Source organism: Halichoeres trimaculatus, unplaced genomic scaffold (assembly GCF_033239565.1).
Source record: "Halichoeres trimaculatus isolate MK-OKI-2021-1 unplaced genomic scaffold, fHalTri1.1 fHalTri1_scaffold_13, whole genome shotgun sequence".
NCBI lineage: Eukaryota > Metazoa > Chordata > Actinopteri > Labriformes > Labridae > Halichoeres > Halichoeres trimaculatus.
Genome location: NW_027437191.1, coordinates 34,156,211 through 34,181,660, shown reverse-complemented (window position 1 = coordinate 34,181,660; position 25,450 = coordinate 34,156,211). Strand labels below are relative to the sequence as shown.

The window sequence follows — 25,450 nt, the reverse complement described above, 5'->3', positions numbered from 1 at the left end:
TCTCGATTTTTTTCTTGGTTAACTGTGTCGAATATCAAAACATTTCACCATATTGTGATATATCCTGATACTGTCATACTGTGACCCAAGTATCGTGATGCGTATTCAATCGTCATGTTCTTGCCAAAGCTTTAAGAAATGAGTCTTAACAAGCTTCTCTAAGCATCTTGGTGCAAACTTAAGGACAAACCCAGGGTATCATTAACTCCATCAATCAGTCTTTAAATCTAATAAACATATGTTTTTATTTTGGTCGTATGTTCGTCCATCTCCAATGTTCCTTTTTGTACTTTTTAAATAATGCTGTAATTTTTAAGTTCTGCACACCAAGCAAAGCCTAGCATGCCGGCTGCATCCCAATTCACCTCAAAGGTTGAGGATGAAGCTACAAGATCAATAAGTTTGGTCCTCCTCAAAAAATAAAGGAAGAAAAAGAAAAACAAACCTTCAAACAGCTGTTCTGCCTTTGCAGAACTTTCTTTGTTCAAACTGGAACAGTGAATAATTTTTCGAGGCCAAGCTGTGAAAGAAAACCAAAAGCAGGGAGTGCATCCAGTTCAAGTCCTGTTTTATCAGTTTTAGGTTGTTTTTTATGTGTTTTGTATTAAAGGGGAGAAGGAGAAACTTAGATCAAAGTGATTTCAGGTGATTAGTAAAGTCAGGGACAAATTTCCAAAGTCAGTCACATGTTGATAAAATCAGGCTGTTTGATGTTACAAGGAATTTTAAAAAAGTTAAACTCAGAGTTGAATCAACAACTGCTGCATATAAGGGCTTTGGCTCCCGTACATGGGGCGCACACTCAACAACACTGTAAATTAAACATGTTCAGTATCACTGCAGGTCTGTCATCTTGTCTTATGCAAACATTGCTGTTGGTTTTCAATACATGTGGGTCTCCCTTCAAACTGATGCTCGGTGAACTCCAGTTTTCGCACATCTGCGTCAGTTTCAGCAGCTGGAGGTTATCGCTCTGGACGTACCGAATTTTCCGCACCATAAGGCACACCTAAAACAAACAAAGTTTAAAAAAAAGATCTGTATTAAAGTTTCAAAGAAATTGTTTTTAAAAGGTAAGATGGATATCAAAGTGAGTAGGCCAGGTGGAATAGATGGTTTTGAGTCAATGCCGTGGAGGGAGAGTGGAGGTGGGTTTGGTTTCGAGGTAGAGCTGGGTGTCGTCTGCATAGCAGAGACAATGAAGCTTGTGTCGACGGAGAATATGACCAAGAGGGAGGAGATAGATTATGAAAAAGACCGGCCCGAGAACAGAGCCTTGAGGAACACCAGAGGTGACGGGGAAAGCAGAGATTTGAATGTTTTTAGCTGGTTAGACACTCACCGGCCACAGAGTTTGGTCCATATTGACATGATAGCATCACACAGTTGCTGCAGATTTGTCGTCTGAACATCCATGATGAGAATCTCCCGTTCCACGACATCCCAAAGGTGCTCTATTGGATTGAGATCTGGGGACTGTGGAGGACATTTGAGTACAGGGGACTCATTGTCATGTTGAAGAAAGCAGTCTGAGATGATTCCAGCTTTATGACATGGAGCGTTATCCTGCTGGAAGTACCATCAGAAGATGGGTACACTGTGCTCATAAAGGGATGGACATGGTCAGCAACAATACTCAGGTAGGCTGTGGACTTATTTTCTTGGTTTTTTTTTTCTTTTTTTCTTCTTCTTTCTTTTTTCCTTTTCTTTCTTTTTTTCCTTTTTTCCCTTTTTCTTTTTTCTCTTTTTTTTTCTTTTTTCTTTTTTCTCTTTTTTTTCTTTTTTCTTTTTTTCTCTTTTTACTCTTTTTTTCTTCTTTTCTTTATTTTTCTTTTTTTCTTCTTTTTTTCTTTTTTCTTTTTTTTTTCTTTTTTCTTCTTTTTTTCTTTTTCTTTTTTTTTCTCTTTTTTTCTTTTTTCTTTTTTTTCTTTTTTCTCTTTTTTCTTCTTTTTTTCTTTTTTCTTCTTTTTTCCCCTTTTTTTCTTTTTTCCCTTTTTTAAATTTTTCTTTTTTTTCTTTTTTTTCTTCTTTTTTCATTTTTTTCTTTTTTTCTCTTTTTTATTTTTTTCTTTCTTTTTTCTCTATTTTCCTTTTTTTCCTTTTTCTTTCCTATTTCCATTTTTTTTCCTTTTTTTCCTGTGGGCTTTAAACCATGCTCAGTTGGTACTAAGGGGCCCAAAGTGAGCCAAGAAAATATCCCCCACACCATTACACCAGCAGCAGCAGCCTGAACCGTTGATACAAGGCAGGATGGATCCATGCTTTCATGTTGTTGAGGCCAAATTCTGACCCTACCATCTGAATGTGGAGCAGAAATCCAGACTCATCAGACCAGGCAACGTTTTTCCAATCTTCTATTGTCCAGTTTTGGTGTTGCTGTGTGAATTGTAGCCTCAGTTTCCTGTTCTTAGCTGACAGGAGGGTCACCCGGTGTGGTCTTCTGCTGCTGTAGCCCATCTGCCTCAAGGTTGGACGTGTTGTGTGTTCAGAGATGCTCTTCTGCAGACCTCGGTTGTAACCAGTGGTTATTTGAGTTACTGTTTCCTTTCTGTCAGTTCGAAGTCTTTCAGCGTGTTTTTGTGTCTAACCTTCACAGTCCCACACCTGTAACCTGGATCCACAGCAGGATCCTGAGTCTCCTCTCCCTCCACTTTGATTAAAACAAGCTCATACTTGTTTCTCTTTCCGCCTGCGTCTCTGTTCAGCTGATTCCCCGGCTCGTTCCTCCCCGTGGACCTCTGACTTTATTGCATTTACATGAACAAATGGTAAAATACTCTCTGCTCCCTGAGGTCTGTTTTATCTTTCCTGCCAGAAAGCAATATTTCACTTTACTGCTACGTGGAGAGCAGAATATTAGAAAAGAGGGAGCTCCGGGAAAATTGAACATTGCTCCCTTTCTCAATTAGGAGGCGCACACTTGTGGGCCCAACACTTTCAATATTGCTTAACGTCAAACTTTGAGCGACTGGAGCGGAGACGTTTCTCATTTCTGTTTTTTAATTTGCTTTTTCAATTTTGCAAATGGGACGGATATTGACTGTGGAGGAGCAGCTGCGGGGAGCCATGATGGCTCTTCCCTGAGTTAAGACGCCCAGCAGCTGCCCCGCGACGGCGCAGAGATACGCCGCCGTTTTCCAGCTCTGCTGCGGCAACAAACACTCCAAACGCTGGTGGGAGATTATTACTGAGCTGAAGGGGGGATTAATCACTCTCACAGTTTTACTGATCCTCAACTTTATCTGAGAGGAGGAAATAAACATTGATTTCAGAGGGTGAAACATTTCCGCTCAGATTTTTTAATCAAAGTGAAGTTTATCAGGATTTCTGCTCCGATCCTGCACATCCCCGTGAAATGAAAGTATGTTTGCTCAAATTCTCACACTAATGAAAAGCAGAGCCTCCCTGAATTATAGCTAAAGTATCTTTCCAACTTTTAATCTTGCAGAGATGTCTGCGCTCCTTAACAGAATAAATCTGATTACAGTTTGTTCACATTGGCCTCGACATCAGAGAGGAACAAAAATCTGCGTTTTCCAGTCAGAGGAGTTTGGAGACGTCTCCTGAAATATCTCGTGCACTGATTCAGCAAATATCTGAACTTATCAGCCTTAATGTTGAGCTCACTTCCTGCCAGAGAGCGGTCACAACTTATCACCGCCGCCTCTCTGGAGAACAGCTGTGGCAGCAGCGTGCTCCCCCGCGGGCTTTTCCTCCGCTCGCACACAACTGGAGGACGTGTAAGGATACGGGGAGGAGGAAACGGAGCCAAATGAAAGCACATCATTGAGGAGTGCGTTGCCAAACACAATCGACTGTTGCAGCAGCTTATGTTCAGCACAAACAACGACCTGGAGGCATCGGCACGGCGGGAGCAATCGATGCTGCATTTAAAAGCTTCCAGATCTGATAAAAGCAGACTTTTACTGAGCTGAAGGAAACGAAATGACTCAAATCTCACAATTACAAACACTGAGATGATCCAGTGTCAGTAACCGAGATACAACAGACAGAAATCACATGAGTCCAATCTCGAAAATCAAAGAAATACTCTCCCCACGCTTTCATTTTCTCAAGGCTGGCCTCTGTACCTCTCTCCTCCCTGGTTTGAATAAAAAATCCTTTTCTTACCTTCAACTTGTGCAAAATGCAGCAGCTCGGCTTTTAACTGGTTTTAGTCAACGGCTTCACATGGCTCCAGTTTCAGCCTCCAATCACTGGCTTCCTGTTATTTTCAAAATAGTTTTAAGGTTTTACTGATTTCTTTTAAAGCACTCATGGGTCTTGCTTTCAGCTTTTTTCAGCCTCAGATCTTCTGGCGAAGGCCTCCTTTTTAAGAACTCATTTTACAGACTTGCTTTTATGTGATACCCTTCACAGACTTGCTTTTATGTGATACCCTTTTTGTCCTTTATCTCATCTTTTACCTTTTATCTCTTTTATTCCTGTCATACGTCAGTTTTACTCTCTTGTTAGTTTTTTTTTTGTGTTTTATCTCTTACTCATTATTTTTCATCACTTTTGATATTATCATTACTCTATTGACACTCTTAATATTGTCTTTTGATATTTGCTGTCCTGTTTTCCCCTCGTAACCCCTTTTTATTGCCTTTTCTTTTCTTATCGATCTTACTGATTGATTTTTTTTAGCTTTTTGTTTAGCTTTTCATTTAGTCACACACCGACTGATAGGTGCCAATTTCCTTAATTTTGTGGGTCAGCAATCGGCCCATCCTTGCATAAGAAACTGATCTTAGTCCTCCAGGAAGGTCTGACAGCCTTTGATGCTTTTTGCTCTGGTACCTAAAACTCAGGACGAGGGATGGGTACCAAATTAAGTACATTTATAGGTACCGACTGAATTCTGTCAAAAGTACCAGGTACCAATTCATGTAAACCAAAAAAGTACCATGTTTAGGTACCTAAACGCATCTTTGTCACTATGAGGGAGTGGAAGAGTCGGTGATTTTCCGTTACAAGGTTATATATTGGAGAATAAATATGTTTAATTGATTTTTTAATGTTTGATTAATTAAGAAATTGGTCATTTTTACTACATAAACTCAAAAAAGTACCAAAACTTGATTCCGTTGAGTACCTGTACTAATTGCCAGGAACTGGGCATCAGTACCGTATCCTTTGAAATGTGAAAGGTCCCCATCCCTACTCAAAACACTTAATTGGTTGCTTTAGTTGAAACATAAAGATTTTATTGTTTCACAGGTATTGTTCAATGATTTTTAACAAAATAAGTTTGGAACATTGAAGGTGTATGCTGTCAGTTATAAAAAATAAAAAATAAAACCGGTATTGGCAGGTCAGGCTTTTTAAAGATCAGTGATCGGAAAGAAAATTGTGATCACAGGGTTCCCGCAGATCCTTAAAAAATCCTAAAAGGTATTGAATTCATGAATCTAAAATCAAGGACTTAGACGTCCTTAAAACGTCTTAAATTAATCTGTCTTAAGTCTTAAGACTTAAAAAATTAAAAAATGTTAACACATGATAATATGATTGTAAATAGTTCCAAATCCTGAAATGAATTATAAAATTTATTTATTTATTCTAAGTAATTTACAGAGTGACTCTGATGGTAACATCATGCAGTCACGATAGTGGAACCAACAAACTTTGATGTGGTTGCAGCTGGGACTCTACTAATTGCCCCTGACCCTGTGTAATTGATGTGGTGTGTTTAAGAGATGCACCGATCCAACTTTTCTGGTTCCGATACTGATACTGATACCTGGGCTTTAGGTAATGACCAAAACCAGTGTTTAATAACAACCTGTATGTCCTAATGAGGGATAAGTCTGGTAATGTTTTAGATAAAAGGTAAAAAAAAAAAAAGTATATTGAGTTCCTGAAGTTAATATTTATTCAAACTATAAAATATTTAAACGTTTACCAGCAGTTTGGTAAAAAACATGTTTCAGAATGAACAGAAATTAATATTCAATAGTAATAATTTTTACCCTGTAGACTGGTAATTCAGAAAAAAAAAACATAAAAGTGCGAAGAGGTAACATTTCAAATCAAGTTTCCAAGAGCACTGGTGAAAAAGAAAAGGGAGAAAGCTGGTCACCTGGATCGGCACCATGGATCGGCCCATTCCCTACGATACCGATCCAGCTTTAAGGGGCACTGATCCACCAATACCTGGATTGGTATCAGTGAATCCCTAGTGTCTTATATGTCAAATGGCATCGAAAAGTCTGTTAAACCCTTTGAATTTAACTTGCCCGAAGCTGTAGGAGCCCTGTGTCATATGAAACTACAGTATCTCTAAGAGTGTCTCGACTGAACTGAGCCTTTTGCTCTAGCGGCCATTTTTCTTTGCAGAAAATGCTTAATGCTAATGCTGAGCCCTAACCACAGCCCCTTATATTAGTGATGTGCACCAGTCTTCTTTATAACCCTTATAACTCCGGAACCCCTTATGACATCATCAGCTGTGTGGTTTCCATAGCGATGATCATCTCCACTCATTTAAATGGGCCAAAAAAAACTGGAAAATGTTGAATATTTTAGAAAGTATGAAGGTTAGAAATGTGAAAAGTACAAGAACACATCTCCTGAACATGCTGAACAGTTAAAAGTTTGAATGGTGAGACTTGGTGAAAATTTGTTGGAGGAGTAGCATGACAAAAAAATGAAAGAAGTTTTGTTAAATCAAATTATTGAATGTTGAAATGCCAGGAGCAATGAAATCAACTTTTTCCACTCAGTGAAAGTTTTCTTTCTCCTAAAACAAACAGGTAGTCGTAACCTTTCCCACGCGCTTTCCAAATTGAGTTTCAGTTTTGTACCTGTGAAAACAGCTGGTTCATATTCAATAATGCAACTTCAAAAACAGGACCTGGGGAGTTTAAGACGTAAAGTTGCTTTTCAAAGACTCTTAATAAGATTCCCTCTCAGTTTTTTGTTGTGCTGTTTGTTTTACAGCCGTGATATTGCTTTCTTTTATTGAGTTCTGGCTTTTATAGGAGCAGTATTTTCATAGCTCCAATGGGCTCTTTTTTCTGTGATATTGAAGAAAGCACAATTTGAAACTGTGCTGTATTGATTACTGTAATTTCAGCCTTTCCAAAGCTGTGTTCAGTGTGTTTTCACGGTCAGCGTACGTCAGAGGGAGCGACCTGGAGGCTGAGAGCTTTGACTCAGATTCACTCCACATCTCTCCTTTCTGAACTTTAGCATCTGCAGCTGCGTCGTCGCTCACCTGTGAAAGGAAAGTCAGGATGAAGGAGAAAGACGAAGCTTACACACACTCACAAACTTCTGCTCAGGCCGTTCCAGGAGTCTTTGTTGAAGCTGTTGCTCAAGCGAGCGTCTCAAATTGTGTGGATTAGTCAATAAGCCCAGGGAACTCAATGGAGATGTATATGTGTGTGTGTGTGTGTGTGTGTGTTTGTGTGTGTGTTTGTTGTCTGAATCCTCTGCAAAGGGATTTTCTCCCCCTCTGGTCACAGCGCTCAGGGTAATTTGCTGTTTGCTTGCGAGGCAGAAAACGGCAGAGACACCTTCGCTAAGTATCTCATTAACACAACACGTTCTCTTCCACATGAACGCGTGTGCACAGCAGACGGCCCAAAGTGCACCAACGCGTCCTGAAAAACAGCAAATGATGCTCTTTTTTTGTGTCGTCTCTTTGTCTGCTCTGACAGACCACTTCAGGCGAGGACATGCGAGATTTCACCAAAGTGCTGAAGAACAAGTTCAGATCCAAGAAGTACTTCGCCAAACATCCTCGGCTCGGTTACCTGCCGGTCCAGACGGTGCTGGAGGGGGACAACCTGGAAACGTGAGTAGGGCCAGAACACGTCACAAACACATCACAGCACACACTCCCTTCAGCTGTTTGAGACTGATACCTCTTCATGACCTACACAGGAAAATTAGTTTTTCAACAGTTACAGTTAAATTTCATTTCCTGAGTTCAGCTCACATCTTCCCACAGAATGAGCCAAATATCAGGCTTCACTGAGAAGCAGATATGTTAGCGCTCTCCTGCTTCACTCTGGTAGTTAGACGTTAGTTTAAAAACAGAAGGAGTTATTTTACTCTAGGTTATTCCTCTTTCCACAACATTTAAAAGTAATCAGGATTCAACCCTCAAGCTATCAGAAATCAGGAATCCTTTATTAATCCCAGGGAGAAATTTGGTGTCACCATTGCTCTTCACAGCAGCTGGAAAATAAGATCTAAAATCAATCAATCAAACAAACTTTATTTGTATAGCACTTTTCATACAGGACTGTTTAATACAAAGTGCTTTACAAAAAATAAATAAATAAAATGAAATAACAAGAAGTGGAATTAAAAGAAGAAAATTGCGTAATTGAAAAAAATTATGAAAACATAAGACCCCCGTTATTTCCCCCTCCCCCAAACCACATTCAGAGTTAGAATTAGAGGACTGAGGAAATGCCATCTTGAATTAATGAAATGAGGAAACACAGGAGCTTAAACTAAAACAGTAATTAATTGATTAGAAATAAATAAATAAAAATGTAAAAAATACTCAAAAAATCCTAGAGGGTAAGACAAGTAAATATGTAAGTACCAAAATAAATGAAATAATATAACAATTAATAATAAAAGTTGGATAAATAATATGATGAAATGAGAAAGTGTAAAATTCAGGTGCATGGTAAAATCAGCTAAAAAAGGAAAAGCATTAAACAAAGAATAAAATTCCAATTAAAAAATCTTAACTTAAATGTAGAAATAAAACAAAATAAAAGCGTTAATTTAAGTTAAAATATAGCATAAAATAATAATAAATACGATCAGCTAAAAGCCAGATTAAAAAGGTAGGTCTTGAGTTTTCTTTTAAAAATATGAACAAAACGGGTCACAACGTAAAATTATATTGTTAGATATGGAATAGAATAAGTCATATCAGTTAGTATCAGTAAGTATAAGGTAAGTGATAAGTACAAAACCAGAGAAAAACTAAATTGTACTGAGCAGAGTATTGCTGTTTGGTGTTAGGATATAAATGCCGGATGAGAACACATTAAGAGACTTATTAAGACATTTATTTACAGTTATGGCTAATTTAAATCCCGTAAGCTACAGTTCAAAGTAGGGATGCACCGATTAAGCTTTTCTGGTCCCGATACTGATACCTGGCCTTTGGGAATCGACTGATCCTGATCCTGATCTGATACCAATGTTAAATAATAACCTGTATGCCCTACTGTAGAAAAAAGGTGTACATAGAATTACTGAAGTTGATATTTATTAAATATATAAAACATTTGAATGTTTATTGAATTCAGCTGAAAAAAAAATATTTATCCCGAAGGGCAGTTAAAGGTGCAAAGAGCAGTCACCAATGAGAACAGACAGCACAGACAGACCGTGTTACACATTGAATTTCAAAAGTCTACTGTTTAAAATGCTAAAATCACAACTCCAAGAAGATAAAAACAGTAAAAACAATTGCTCAGATAATAAAATGCTATAAAACTGAGATACTAAAATATTAAAGTTCTAATGAAATACTAAAAAATAAATAAATAGATAAATAAAAAAAAAAACATGAGTACTGGAGAACAACAATCAGGTGCAAAGTAGTGTGAAGTTCAGTACCAGCGGTTTGGTAAAAACAAAGCTTCAGAATGAACAGAAATTACGATTCAATTGTAGCAAAAAATAAAGAAAGTTCATCAGAGGAAATATTTTAAATCAAGTGGCCAAGAGCACCATGGATTAGCCTCTTCATAACAATACCTGATCCAGCTTTGAGGGGCAGGATCAGGCTGATACCTGATACCTGATTGGGATTGGTGCATCTCTAGTCTGAAGATGTTCTACAGAGATTAGTAGTTTTTACAGATGATACTCAGACAAAGCTTTAAATCATCACAGACCTCATAACTCTGCAAAAACGCTGCCTTATCTAGAGAAAAGAAAAAATTTGTTTCATCCATTTCTTTCCACAATGAATGAACGGTTTAGAGCCTCATCTCCTCGACAGATATATCCCTAAAGTCACCCAAAGGGGTCACCAAAACCAACACAACACAACAACTCCTGAGAGAGCTTTCAGAGCCCTTTAAGAAACACTTATGCTGCGTTCCGTTTGTTCTCAGAGCTGGGAAGTCGGCAGTGGGAATGTTGCCTTTTTCGAGTTCAGCGTCCCAGTTACCGAGTTGGAAAAACTTTTCGTAACAGCAGTATTTCTGTATGTAAACATCAAATAATATTATATATACGCCTTGTGACAAACGCACAAAATTCTAAAACAAAAACAAAGTAACTGGAGCTTAATTACAGTTTACCCATGAAGTGAAATTTCCAACTTGGGACTTGGGGGTGGTGTGGGTGCTACGACTTTGAAATCAGAAATTCCGACTTGGGGGGGGCTTCCAATTCGGCATTCCCTCTTGGATTCCGACTTGCAAGTAAAAATGGAACGCAGCGTTCTCCTTTGGTTTGGTCCCAAGAATCAACCAATGAAATCAAAAAACCCTTAGTAGTTATCGTTTGTTAGCTTGATGTTGTGAAACATGTGATTGGATGAATTCTCAGAAAGGCTCACCAGTTTTTCAGAGAGAAATACTTTTTAAAGGGATAGTTCAGTTTTTTTTGAAGTGGGGTTGTATGAGCTCTATGTGACCACTAAGGACATTAGATACAGTCCAGTGTCCGTGGATGTTTCCTCTGTATTCCTTTCAGTCTCCATCTGTAGCAGCTCTTCTTCTGTGTGCTCCGGTTCATACAGGTATCCTTTTGGTTCCAAAGTGAATGAAACTTCATCGTCGCTGTCATAGTCACTCATTTTGAATTTCCTACGCTGCCTCACAATCCTTAGAGTACAAACTAAAGAATTACGATACTTGATCAAACTTACACGAGGCTAAAACCAGCGTCCGAAGCATAGCTTGTTTACATTCCCTACTGCTGAAAGGAGGAGGGGGGACGGAGCGCACTAGCGCTGCGCGGAAGGATACATGATCAGTTAGTTAGGTCCGGATAAATGTTTATATTTCCGAAGACTTAATGCACTTAAAAATATTTTATGTAGCGTACTCTTAAACTGTGGTATTACTTTTTGATTTGAGTTCTTGTAGGCAGAGAAAATAGCCTTTGAATTTGGTACCGTCTGTCCCTGTTAGCGCCTATTTCCTCGTCACCATCGATTACAGTTTGTGTCTTACTGAGGGAGAGGAGACACCTTTCTACTGTATCTAATGTCCTTAGTGGTCACATAGAGCTCATACAACCCCACTTCACAAAAACTGAACTGTCTCTTTAAGTTTGCTTCAGGGCATCACAGGTTACTTAAGACACGGACAACTCTTTATTTTACTAAATCCATAAAAACTTGATTAAAAGTGGTCACTTATGCTTAAGTGTCCAAAAAGTTTTGTTCAGAATAAAAGTTTTACTCTTGAAACTTATTTTGAGCTGCAGTCACATTCAGAAACTTCACAACTTGAAAACTGGTCAAACTTCGCTGTAAATGTTTGTCAGAGGTCACCTGAGGTCCCAGGTGTTAGCAGTCTGACGCCCTCTCAGAGACTCGTCCACAGTCTGTGCAGAGCGTTAATTCCCCCTCAGGTTAATGTGTTTACTCACGCGTTGGTCCGTTGGTCGCTGTTTGCTAGCTGCACTGCTGCACTGTAGATCTTCTGTCTGCAGCAGCCGCCGCCTCAGTGACTCAGTGACTGCTCATGATTTATGTCCCGGCTTCTGCCAGCTGTAAATCCCCCGGTGAGCCGTTTAGATAGGTCCACATTATGCAGACCCCCGGGCAGGCTCCTCCTCCTCCTCCTCCTCCTCCTCCTCCTCCTCCTCCTCCTCCTCCTCTCTGCCTTCTGGAGCGTGTTTCACTGAGTTGTGGCTCTTATGAAAACCAGAGCGTGTTCATGACTCATTGTTGAGTTCTGCTCCACAAACTATGGAGTCAGTCTTTCCTCATTACTTATACCAACACGCTTTCCTAATCAAACCCTCTCTCAGATTATTATTCTGCACCTCGTCTGCACCCACACTTTCAGAGATGTTTTCACCTGTTCACCCTCCATGGATTTCCCCAACAGTCACGTCTCAGATGAATTGCATTCCCTCCTTCATCTCACCGTCCTCCTCCTCACCTCCCACCACGCTTCTTCTCACCTCCCCTCCTCTCTGAAAAATAACTCCCTCAGAGATGCCTGTCTGATAAATGCCTCAGAAGCCAGGTAGAGGGATCATTGGAAACCTGTGAGCGACCGTTTCTGGAAACACAGAAGCAGGGACTTGGAGGGATCCAGGAGTATTTCATGGTCATCGCTTCAGCATCTGTTTTACTGCAGTTTCAGCTGAGAGCGGTGAAACATCCACATGTTACTCCAAGCTTTCAGCCGTCTCAGAGATCTGGCCCACTCCGAGGATTTATGTTAAAGGATGCTAAGCACACTGCAGTGGTTTTAAATCTGGAGTGTCACAGCGTATTGGCGTACTTGCCATCTTCATTTTCACCAACATGAACACTGTGACCTAAATTGAAATGGATTTTTTTTCTGGAAGGGGAACAAAGTCGAGGTTGCTGCTTGAAAAGAGGAATTATGCAGATAAGGAAACATCAAAACCTTCACTGTCAGGTTGGTCGTAAGGGAAAAAGGACTGTTCCAAGATTTCACCTCAGTGATGAAGTCAGAAATTTAGAGGAACGGTTTGTTAGTCACAAAACAAAATGAAGCAACAGCAACCTGAAAGAGATTTTAAACTTCCCCTTCATATCAAATTTTCTTTTTTTTAAAAGTTTTTATTTAAAGCAAAATTGAAACATGTTTTGCCTCTCAACCAAGGGTCTTCAACCTGTGGCTCTGGACCCTTAATATGGCCCTTTACAGTGGCTCCTCGTAAAATTGTTGAGATAACATTTTATTGAACTAAATCTTTATCTCATCCGTCAATAAAGTCTGCAACCTTCTTCAACATCAACAGCCCAAAACTAAATCTACAAAACGACAAATCTGGGGGAAAAAAAACAAAACAAAACAGATTTTAACCTGTGTAGATGAATTCATTTAACTGACAACGTACCAGCTTTAATACATGCTTGATATATGGCAAGGCATCAAGCAAACAACTAAAATAATAATAATAAAAGTTAAGCGATAAAATCAAGATATGTCATCAAATTCAATATTTTTTTTTGAAAATTAAAAAAAATTGTAATTTAAAAAAATAATAATAATTGTTTAAAGTCCTTTTTTTTCAAAAAGTGAAAATTGGATTTAGCAAAAATTTTGTTAATTATTGAAATTCAAAAAAATAATAATTTTTGAAATTAAAAAAAAAAAATTGCAAATATTTGAAATTCCAAAAGAGTAAAAAAAATTGCAAATTCTTTAAAGTTTTTTTTTTTTAATTTTCAAAATTTTCAAAATTTAATAGAAAGTTAAGCCACTGTAAGGAAAAAATAGAATGACAGGTAAACAATTAGGAACAATGGAAAATAAAATGTAATAAAAATAAATAATAAATAATAATAATAATAATAAATAAATAATAATAATAAAAAAATAAATAAATAAATAATAAAATGAAAAAAATAGGAGCAATGTCATTTTCATTTATTTGCGTGTCTGTGTCCCTACTTACGTAAATAAAGTGAAAAATCCATATTTTGAGGTTGGATGTTTTACAATTAAATGAAGATGTATTAGTGGTCCTAAGTGTTGAACATATTAAAACTTCCGTTCTTCAAGTCTTTAAGTCAAAGTGAGTTTCTCCATCACCCAAATATCATGAATAACATCGACCCATATTAAAAAATGTTAAGTCCGGCTCCATTAGCTGCCTTAACTTGTGGAAAGCAGTCATTTTTAAAGTGGTGTGTAACAGCAGAGGAGAAAATAAGACTGTCTGCTGTATAATTGCCCTCTTAATGCACTTTCTCCCTCCCTCTCTTCTTTCCACCCGCATATCATCATTTCTCTTTTTATTTCCACCCACTTTGTTTCTCTCCACCTTGAGAGCGCAAAAACACCACCTACTCCCGCTTCCCACTTAGATCTTTGCCTCATTTCACAGTGGATGGGATTGTGGATTGGTCACGGCTATATTTGATAATACCAAAGAAGGCTTCTAATGGTTTTTCCCACTCAGTGTTAGTTTTGCTTTTTACCCCACGTAACGAGATATTAGACCTCACGGAGAGGCTAATGGGTTTTAACGTGGGTTAGAAAATTAGTGACTAAATTTTGTTTATTTCAGAATCTGGCTTTAGGAAAAGGAACAGATGAAAACAGTGTCTGTGTGGCTTTTGCACATTTACAGGCACGAAACAATAACAGGAAAATTAACCTCCCAGCAAAATAAAAAAAAGGTTAATCTGTCTCAGCTGCATGCGTGATACATCCCACTCAACATTTCTCTGTCCATCCCTCTCCGCTGTGTTTCTGATGGACGGGTTGAGATGTCAGCGCAGGCAGATGGTCTTTTATGGCTGACAGAGTAAAGAGAGCACAGGGACGGCCGAGAGCAGCGCTGCTAAATGTGACAGAGTGACTACAGCAGCATGATGGACTGAGTGGATTTTCAGAAACCTTTTAGCAGAAAACAAATTCCCAAAAAGCACTGAAACAAACGCCGCAGGGTTTTTTTTATGGTTCTCGCACTAAGGGAGAGGACTCCGTTGTTTTTCATCTGCTCTCTGAACCCTAATTTGATCCCAGAAACCCACCAAAATCAGCACACACTTCAGATTCGGCCAAAAATTCAATATAATGCAAAAATTGACCCCCAACATGTCAAAATGTGCTCTCTAGCGCCACCTAGCCACACAAAAATGGCTCTTAATGCCAATAAGAATGTCGTAGAGAGATCAAACCAACATCAAAATTTTTGTCTCATTGAGACGCACAAATTATATGGAGACACTCCTGACCTATCTCAAACAGGAAGCTGCCAAATTTGGCTTTCAAAGTAAAACTTCGCCAAATTTTTGGGCCCTAAACAAAAATGATCTTCTCCTAGGCCATACATGGTATTGACTTGAAATTTGCTCAGATGACAGAAAGGGCTCTGCTTTACAAAAGCTATGCGGGAATTTGTTTTTTCTTAAGCGATTTTTGAATGATGAGCCCTCAAAGTTGGTGAACCCCAAAGAAGCGGTTTCATCTCCCCCTATTAGAATAAATGGGAGAGGAGGATCCAGCTCCACGCAAGCTGTGGCAGTTAGACCTCCACACAAAAAAGTAAAAGTGATACAGCTTTAAAAATGACATGGATGGATTCCTGACAAAATTTACTACAAAATGTCTGATTTTTAGAGAGATTTGGTCAAAAGTGTGGCATCTATGAGGAGACGTTCCTAAACTTCAGTCAGTTTCACTCCTGAGAGGGCAGCAGTTGGTGATGATGTCACAATGATTGAGAGTTCCGTGCAGCTGGTCATGTGACTCCCTGAAGGCGGGAAAATGGAATGTGTAACACACACACACATAACAAAGGGACGAACAGCTTTAATTTTTTTTTGCCTTTCACTTTAACAAAACTCTTCTGGCAAAAGACATCACCTCTTTTGGCAAAGGAGTTTAATTTTCTCAGTCAGTGTGTCCAAGTTTTCTCAGTTCATTTGAGCTAGCTCTTTAAAAAGAAACTCACGATTCTGCTCGGGTCTCACGGGTTATGTGTGGGTTTATTTCACTGTTAACCAAGACTTTCTCCTACTTATCACCGCCTCTAATGATTTAACTTAGCTTGCACCAGTTTATTCAGAGCAGTTCAAACAAAGAGACAAAAAGGCTGAAGTATCTTTTCGTTTAGAAGAATAACCTCACTTTTCAGTATTTGGAGCATCCTCTAGGACATTATCTTACTGTACAGCAGCTCAGGATCTCCAGCAGCCACATCCATCAGATCTACAAGGTCTCTGCTGTCATTTCCCCCTCCCTTCCTTCCTTTTCGTCACCTTTCCTTCCCTCATTTTACCAATGCTTTATTTCACTCTTGTTTTTCTCTCCTCACTTCAAACTTCTTCTTTACGAGTGCAGCCATCTGAGATTTAAAGTTGTGTCACTGAAGATGCGTGACTTTGCGTGAGAGGAAAACAGACTAGCGTCTACTATAACATCAATTTATGGCGCAGATGAACCTGATATCCCTGTTCTGAGAAACAAAAGGAGCACATTGTCTGAAAGAATATCAGAAAGATGCATGAAATACCAAACGCTATCTCAGAATAGGCAGATCATTCCACCCTGTTGACCGCGGTTTGGCTTTTTTTTCCTCGTCTGGATCCCCGGTTAGATTTGAAATTCTCCTCACAGCTCCTGAAGTGTGACTGCACTCTGAAAAATACACCCACCCACAGCATGTCTCTGTGAAGTACCCACCCTCAGTGTGGGAACTACAGCAGGAGGTGAAAGCATGTCAACCTCAGCTGCTGCTTTAACGGCTCCCATCCAGACTCCTCTGTGGAAACAACACATCTATTTCTGTTTTCAGATAAAAGAGTTTCTCTGTGTTCACAAACAGCAATTCATATTCTGCATCTCCAAGAATAGCTGCAGATGAAACTTCTTAGGAACAGAAAATTAGAACATCAAAACACAAAACTTTAGAAAACATTGAACAGAAACATCCACTTTCCTCTGAAGTCATGTTGAGGTGGAAAGCTGAAACGCTGTCAGGTTCATTTCAGTTTTGAGTCATAAAATAAGGTGCACATAAACATCACACAATAAGAATCAAAGGTTTCAGTTATTTTCAATAAGCAGCTGATCAGAAGATGAATGGGAAGGAAGATATGGGGGCTCTGTGGTCAGTTTTACAAGTTACGACAACAACTGCAGCCAACATTTGCATCCAGATGCTAGCTAGCTCATTGTGGGTTGGCTAAGAAGAAGCTAAAAGTTACCTGCAATGTTAACACAATAGAGAAGGGTGGTCAAAAAACTTAGCAAACAAATGTTAGCTTACATGATGACAAAAAAAGCTTACCAAATAAATGCCAGCTGGCATAGTGCTAGCCAACAACTTTACAGCTAACTTAAAGTCAGCTAAAATATTGTAAGCCAAAAAGTAAAGCAAGCTAACTTAACAGTTGAAAAAAAGCTTAACTAATTTAGTGCTAGCTTGTGTTGTGCCAGCCAATAAAATAATAGCTAATTTAAATTACAACTGAAATAGTGTAAGCCAAAGAATAAAGCACATTTAAATTACAAGTGATGAAAAAAATCTTCGCTAATACAATGTTAGCTTGCTAAGTGCTACTCAACAGCATTATAGCTAACTTAAAGTTAGCTGAAATATTTTAAGCCAAAAAGAACCCAAGCTTACATAACAGTTGAAAAAAATATTGGCTTATATAATGCTAGCATGGGTAGTGCTAGCAAACAAAATAATTGCTAACTTAAAATTAGCTTGAATAGTGTAAGACAAAATTAAAGCAAGCTAACATAACAACAATTTAAATAAAAGCTTAGAAAATAAGAGCTAGCTGGCATAGTGGTATAGTGCTAGCCAACAACTTAACAGCTAATTTAAAGTCAGCTGAAATAGTGTAATTAAGCAAGCTTACTTAACATTCGGAAAAAAAATAGCTAATACAGTGCAATCTTGCATAGTGCTAGCCAATAAAATAAAAGCTAATTCAAAGTCACTTGAAATAGTGTAAGCCAAAAAGTAAAGCAACAGCTGTTGAAAAAAATCTTGGCTAATATAATGCTAGCTTATGTGGTGCTAGCAAACAAAATTATTGCTAACTTAGAATTAGCTGAAATAGTGTAAGCTAAAATAAAAGCAAGCTTACATCTAAACATTTGAAAAAAAAAAAGCTTAGCTCATGTAATGCTAGCTTGCATAACGCTAGCCAACATAATTTAGGCTAATGTAAAGTAAGCTGAAATAGTGTAAGCCAAAAATAAAGTAAGGTAACATAACAACAGATTGCAAATCTAATATCTTAATCTATAGTGCTAGCTTGTGTAGCGCTAGCCAGGAAAATTAAGGCTAATTAAATGTTAGTGTACGTAGTGTTAGCCAATGCATTGTTAGTTAGAATTGCACTTTGTTGCTTGCTGAGAATTCACCTCCTAGCATATGTAATGCTAAAGAAGTGTTGTGTCAGCTGAAATAGTGTAAGCTAACAAAATCTTAGCTAATAAAATGTGATGTAATTGCAAAGCATTGACCAACAAAATTGTAGCTAATGATGAGTTAGCTTATATAGTGTTGGTAAATGTCTTGTTGTTAGCCTCCATTGAGTTCACCTCTGTTTTTAGTGAAAGAAGTGTTAGCTGATGTAATGTTAGCAAGGGTAATGTAGATAATACTGTACAATGGAGTTAGCCACCACAATTGTAGCTAATTTAAAGTTAGCTTATGCCCCTTGCTAGAGATGTGATTCACATTATTAGGAGCTAATTAGTTATAAAGCACTGTGTGTGAATGGTCTTTTAGTTGGAGAAAAATGATGTTCAACATGAGCTCAACCAACAGCTAGGAACTCAGCGATGATTTAAACTTCTTATCAGTGTTTAAGCTTCCCCATGTTAGCATGACATGAGAGGAAAATGGCCTCAGTGTGAAGACAGAGGAATGCATCTCAGCTGGTGGCTTTATTTTCTGAATCCCCGTAGACTAGATGAATCTTTTTATCTCATAACGTTTTGCAGATTAACTCTAAAAGAGGCGCTAAATGTGTGTTTGCTCGCGCGCTATTTCAGTAAATCCTCATGGAATAAGTGAAAAAGGAGAGAAATTTGGGCCATATCATTCAGTATGCAGGAGGATTTGTAAAAACCAATTAAATGAAGTGTGTGTGACAGCAGCAACTGTCAACTGACATAATCAACCCATATCCTGTGAAGCTTTCACACACACACACACACACACACACACACATAGAGTTAGAGTACAGAGAGCTGCCAGGTTGACTTACCCACCCTGACCCTTCAAATCTGCACATTTTCTGCGCCACAAATCAGCTTTGAAGCAGCTTTTAGACGACGTCACGGAGGATGATCACAAACACACGTGGTGTATATTTTGGTGACTGTTAAACGTGCCTTCCCCAAAATGTTGGTCTGTTCCTTCCACATCTTCCTTCACCTGTTGTGTTTTTTCTTTCCCCACTGAGTGGTTTTGACCCTGAAATGTTTTGTGGTACCTCCCTCCCTCCCTCCTGCCCTCCCTCCGGTTCTCTTACAGCCCCGTCACCCTCATCAGCATGTGTCCGGAGCAGTACGAGTGAGTATCTACGGCGCCACCAACACCTTCCCGCCAGACTGGAATGCCTCCTAACAACACCTCCTTTACTCCTCCTCACTCACCTGCATGCTGCATGCCTGCCTGATCCGCTGGCTGAACATGCGCCTGAAAAAATCACCCTCTGTCTCCTCCTCCTCCCTCATTTTCCTCCCCTCTAAAGCATCTGACTAGCATCCCAGCAGCGGCTGTCAAAAACCATCCAACCGCTCCGTAGATCATCCCGCGCTTCTTTTTCTCTGTGTAGGATCCTCAGATGTGTTTTCTAGGTGGTGTTGTGCAGTGTGTGTGTGTGTGTGTGTGACTCCTTGTGTGTTAATGAGGTTGTGTGAGCATGCTGGGTCTCATTCGTCTCCATTACTTCATTCATTTCCAGGCTGTCCCAGTCACCTCAGCTCTCTCATGATGACACCCACTCCAGGATAGAGCAGTATGCCAGCAGGTACGCATCATCACCGTCACCGCCGCCTCATCAGCGTTACCATCCCAGGCGCCACAGAGGACGTTAGAAAGAATGATAACTGCATTTAGATAGTGCACATTTTAAAAAAAAAAGGTTTATTATGGAATAAAACACCTGGTTTCCAAGACGTTAGCTGTTTTATTTAAAGAGCTAGCTTATTCTGCGTTCTGATTTTTCCCAGAGGAAGGAAAGAGAAGGGAGAAACATTCACTTTATGGTTGAAACTGATCAAATTTTAATATATTTTTGTACTCTAATGTATATAAATAAAAGAGGCTACTCAGACTGTGATCCTGTATAAGTTCACGTTGAACAGGCCAGGTAAGGATACGACATCAAAGTATCTGCAGTACTGTTCCAGAAACACCATTAACTGCTGAAATCTTTGATCTTCCACCTCAGAAAAAGACGGATCATCAACTTCTGTAAATTCAGAAACTTTACCATGACTGGCTTTAGCCTGGAGCTGTCTCCAAAAACTGCCTGCGACTCAGAAATCAGATAAAACGTCATGTTTCTTAAAAGCATCTTTATTAAGATGGAAACGTGACTTTGAAGATTTGCTGTGTTGCAGCTTGAAGACTTCGTTCCTGCTCCCAGGATACTAACATCACAAGTTGGGGAAGTTTTAATCTTGCGCTCATGTTGGCCTCTTTAGAAACATTTAAAAAAAAAAACATCCACATTGGTTACACCACTTTAACTGCATTAAAATCTGATGCTTTATACCCGATCATAATCCACAGTTTTCAGAACGTGGAAATCCTCACAACAAAAACATGCTAGCTGACAAAGTTTAGCTGTGAGAAGCAAGATCAGTCCTGTTTTTAAAAGAAAACAGTTTCTGTAATAAATTATGTCGTAATGGTGGATACTGGAGCTAGGCTTCAGAAAAAACACAGAAGAACAAAAGAAAATTATAAAGAAAGTGATAGAGCACAAGCTAAAGGCTAAAACAAAAACTAAAGGCTGAGGGCTATAACACAGGCTAAAGGCTGAAGCATAGGATTTAGGCTAGAACATGAGCTGAAGGCTAAAACACAGGCTAAAGTCCAACACACAAGCTAAAGGCTAAAACGTAGGCTATACACAAAAAACAGAAGCTTAAGGCTAAAACAAAAGCTAAAGGCTAAAAATAGAAGGTTAAAGGGCTAAAACACAGGCTTAACTCTTAAACATAAGATTTAGGCTAGAGCATGAACTGAAGGCTAACACACAGGCTACAGGCTAAAAAATTGGCTGAAGGCTAAAACAAAAGCTATAGGCTACAACACAGGCTAAAGTCCAAAACACATGCTAAAGGCTAAAACACAAGCTAAAGGTTAAAACATTTGCTAAAGGCTAAAACACAGACTAAAGTCTGAAACATGAGTTGAAAGCTAAAACGCAGGCTATGGGCAAAAACATGAGCTTTTGGCTAAAACAAAAGCTAAAGGCTGAAAAAAAAGGTTAAAGGGCTATAACACAGGCTAAACACTGAAACATAAGATTTAGGCTGGAACATGAACTGTAGGCTAACACACATGCTATAGGCTAAAAAATTGGCTGAAGGCTAAAACAAAAGCTAAAGGCTACAACACAGGCTAAAGTCCAAAACACATGCTAAAGGCTACAACACAGGCTAAAGTCCAAAACACAGGCTTAAGTCCAAAACACAGGCTAAAGTCCGAAAAAACAAGCTTAAGGCTAAAACACAGGCTAGAGGCTGAAAAAAGGGCTAAAAGCTAACACACACTCCTAAGGCATAAACATAGGCTATCGATTCAATCATGAGCTTTAGGCTAAAACACAGGCTAAAGGCTAACTGTTAACACTAACACACAGGTTATGGGCTAAAACATGAGCTAAAGGCTCTAAAAACGGCTAAGGCCAATATACGGCATAAAGGCTTAAACACAGGCTGAAGGCTAAAACAAGAGCTAAAGGCTTAAACACAGGCTACTGGCTGAAAACACAGGCTACGTTAGCTCTGCTTGTAGAAATCATGTATTTGTTCCTGTCACAGCCTGGAACTTGTTAAAATCCTATTCACAGAAGTTTAGTGTAAACGTCAGCCTGAAACTTTAAAACAAACTGTACCGAGTGAAAAACACTGGAAGTTTTACAAACACTCGTCTCAGCTGAATGTGCTGCTGCGGCGTAATAAGTGTTACTGTGTCACAGTCGACTGCTGCTTACTGTTTATTGTTGATGTCAAGGAAAATGCAAACAACATTCATAAAACAGAGTGCATACGCTTTTTATGTCGTGGTGTTTGCTTTCAATAAATGTCAACCAACTGTCAAAGTCTGCTCGGGGAGTGAACTCAGAAACACGCCGCCACCCACCTCTATCTGCGTGGCGAGGTTTGGGATCTGCTGCGATGATCAGAGCGGCGGCACATCGCCTGATAGCTGTTTTCCAACACCCACTCCTCGCAGAGATCCTGCAGGGTACATCAGCACACAGACGTGCCCGGCAGGAGATCTGCAGTACATCATTACCAACATCCCCAAACTAACGCCGCCGCCGCCTGACATCCAAACCTGTCCAGATAAGTCTGGATTCTCTGATCTCGACTTCGCACGTGTCTGAAAGGTTACTGGTGTCAAACAGGAGCCGTGTGTGTCCTTCCACACACAGCTTTAATCTCACGGGGTCTTCAGACGCAGCCCTCTCTGCGCGCCCTGTGGCCTCCCATTGGTCACACACCATTAACCTTTGCTCGCTGCTCCCGCTGCATTGTTTTATCAGCAGCCGCGCAGACACCAGTCTGTGAAGAACCATTTCTGCTGATATACGCGCGCTGACGCTTTCAGATTTGCATGGAGTCAAACGCACACGATAGGAGACTCCAGCGCAGGAATCATAACTTTACAACCCAGGGTGATAAATATTCTGCCGTGGTTCGGTTTCATCCTGAAGTTAAGTACGTGGATCATGTTCCTAATCTGCAGGCCGGCCCTGCTGCCGCTCTGTTACAGGGTTCAGTAAATGCAGGCTTTGATCTGGGGAAGCTGCCTCATTAGCGCGGCGGCTCTGGCTGAATACAGGACGAGGAGATTCAAGTGTTTCCTCAAAGACTCGTGCACCTCGTGTGGTCGGTGCGTGCACAGAGTAATAACCGGGGTCATCTTTCATTAAGCCGAGCTGGAAACTTTATTCTTTGAATTTTTAATCAGTGCGTCGCCGTGGTGATGAGACCCCATCTGATGATGCTGGTGTTCTGCATTCTGAATGATGATGATGATGATGATGATGATGATAGTGTTTTAATGCTTCAGTTTTAATTGAATTGTCAGTCACTGATGAGGTTTTTTATTATCTCTTTATTATTTTTTCAGGTTGGCCCAGATGGAGCGCTCTAACGGCTCGCTGCCCACCGACAGCAGCTCGGCCACAGGGAGCATGTGAGTCCACAGCTAAAACTCCTTAATCATGTCTGGTTTTATGAAAGTGAGAGCAAGTGAATGCACTTTGTTAGGAAATTCACCTCAACACTTTATTTTGTGTTTATTGTTTCATGGACAGTCCCTTTAATTTACTATAAAGTCAAAGAGGCAGCGTTAGCCTTCACGGCTAATTTCCAGCTGCATCTCCAGCCAAACTGTCTTCCACACATACCTGTGTTGATGTCAGAGTTGGAGGCAGAGGGTTCAACGTCGTGGTGTTAGAAAAGGGAAGCAGTTAAATAGTACGCTGCAATTTTAAAAACAACAATAGACAAAAATGAAGTCAGAGGAGAGGAGTAACGCTCCAAATTTTAAGTGACAGATTTATAAGAATTAAGCAAAGGAATATATGACATTATTAAGTAGCAAATTTGCATGAAAAGGTAAAAAATATATGAGAAACTTTAAGTCAGAAACCAGGTTGCTTCACTTTGGGTCATCCTGGTTTTAAAATCGAAAATGAGAAAAATTACGGAACATGTCTTCGTCAAGTAAGTTTGTTTTACATTAGATTAAGATGAGGTAAATTATTTAGTTGCAGCATACAACAAGTGAGAAGTGAAGAGCAGTGCAGTGAAATACAGAACACAGTACGATACACTAAGCTAACTTGACCATAATACAGTAAAATAAAATTAATAATAAATTGAAGCAGATTGTCCGGATTAAAATACTAACAAAAGCATCACTATGGAAGCCTGTTTCTGCCAGTTATAATAATAGTAATAAAACATTTTAAAGTATGAGATAAAACGTCAAAACTGTGGGAAAAAAGTCACAAGTATTAGAAGAAAAAACATAGCTATGAATTAAAAAGTCAAAATAATGAGAAAAAAGCCAAAATGATAAGAAAACAAGTCAAAATAATGAGGTAAAAAGTCCTAGCTATGAGATAGAAATCATAGCTATGAGATAAAAAGTCGCAAATTTCAGGAAAAAAAGTAATAATAATGAGATAAAAAGTCATAACTATAAGATTAAAAGACACAATATTAAGAAAAAAAGTCAAAGCTTTGAGATAAAAGTCTAGACGATGAGGAAAAAGCCAAAATTATAAGAAAACAAGTTAAAAAAATGAGGTAAAAAGTCCTGGCTATGAGATAAAAATCATAATGATGAGATAAAAAGTCACAATTACTAGAACAAAGTCACAATCATGAGAAAAAAGTAAGTCACAATTATGAGATCAAAATCAGCTTTGAGATAAGAAGTCATAACTATGAAAAAGATGCAATTATGAGAAAAAAGTCAAAATTATGAGACAAAAAGTTATAACTGTGAATTAAAAAGTCCAAATTATGACATGAAAATCATAGTTATGAGAAAGAAGTCACAATTATGAGATGATAAGTCATTACTATGAGATAAACAGTCATAAATATGCAAAAAAAATCAAAATTATGAGATAAAATGTCATAACTATGAGATCCAAAGCTCTTATAATGGGATAAAAACTGGCAGAATTTGGCTTCCATACATTACTAATGATTTATAAAAAAAAAATAATAACTATGATTATGAGTAAGTATGTATGCACGGAGGCAAAAGTTAATGAATGATAAGGAAGTTAGTCAATGTGTAGTTGTATGATTGATTTTCACAGTCAAATGCTAAGTCTGATTGAATAATTTAATGAGGTCGATCATGGCAGACACGTTAGAGGTCAGAGGCAGTGAGGTCAGTTGATGAGTGTTGTGACGTCATCATCTCTCAGATCTGTAGTTTAAAACAGGCTGTGAGGACTATCAGGATAAGCTAATGCTTTTCTGGGATAAAGACTCTGTTTCCCATGAGCACTTGCGACCACTGTCATGGAGATATGACTCTTACTGAGGCCTGGGTTGGTTTAGAAGCAAATGAACTCCACATTTCTTTGTAAAGACAACTTTTTAGCTGACACAGCGCAACAGGAAATGTCCTGTTTGACATCATATAAAAGCTGATATTACTACACCATTTCTCAGTGTTTTTCTCATTACTCCTAAATACATTAATCCAAATACCTGGACAGTTTTTAACCTGCAGTGACGGTTAATTGCTCCACAAGAGCAGATCCAAAGGTCAGTTTATGCTGGGTGAGGTTTGGTTTCATTAGAGCTCAGAGACTCTTCACCCCAGTGTTTACCTGTCAGGACAGGCCAGAAATGTGTCTGCTCTGCCTCCAGTGAATCAAAACCAGCCAGAGAAATAATAAGGTGTCTCTGCACAATCCTGGAGAGAGATCCAGAGTGTGTGTGTGTGTGTGTGTGAGTGAGTGTGTGTGATAGGGAGAGAAATGAGGATGGATTTGAGATAGCAGAAGAAATACGGAGCCAGAAAGAGACAATGGGATGTGTTG

General features: G+C 39.0%; 1 protein-coding gene across 1 annotated transcript in view; it reads left to right on the top strand.

Annotated features, from left to right (window-relative positions):
• utrn (utrophin) overlaps nucleotides 1–25,450 on the top strand; it is a 326,192-nt gene that overhangs the window by 264,247 nt on the left and 36,495 nt on the right. The window contains exons 70-73 of the mRNA XM_074685643.1: nucleotides 7,668–7,804; nucleotides 19,162–19,200; nucleotides 19,595–19,660; nucleotides 23,005–23,070. Coding sequence (XP_074541744.1) covers nucleotides 7,668–7,804; nucleotides 19,162–19,200; nucleotides 19,595–19,660; nucleotides 23,005–23,070 — 308 coding nt within the window. The remainder of the gene's footprint in view (nucleotides 1–7,667; nucleotides 7,805–19,161; nucleotides 19,201–19,594; nucleotides 19,661–23,004; nucleotides 23,071–25,450) is intronic.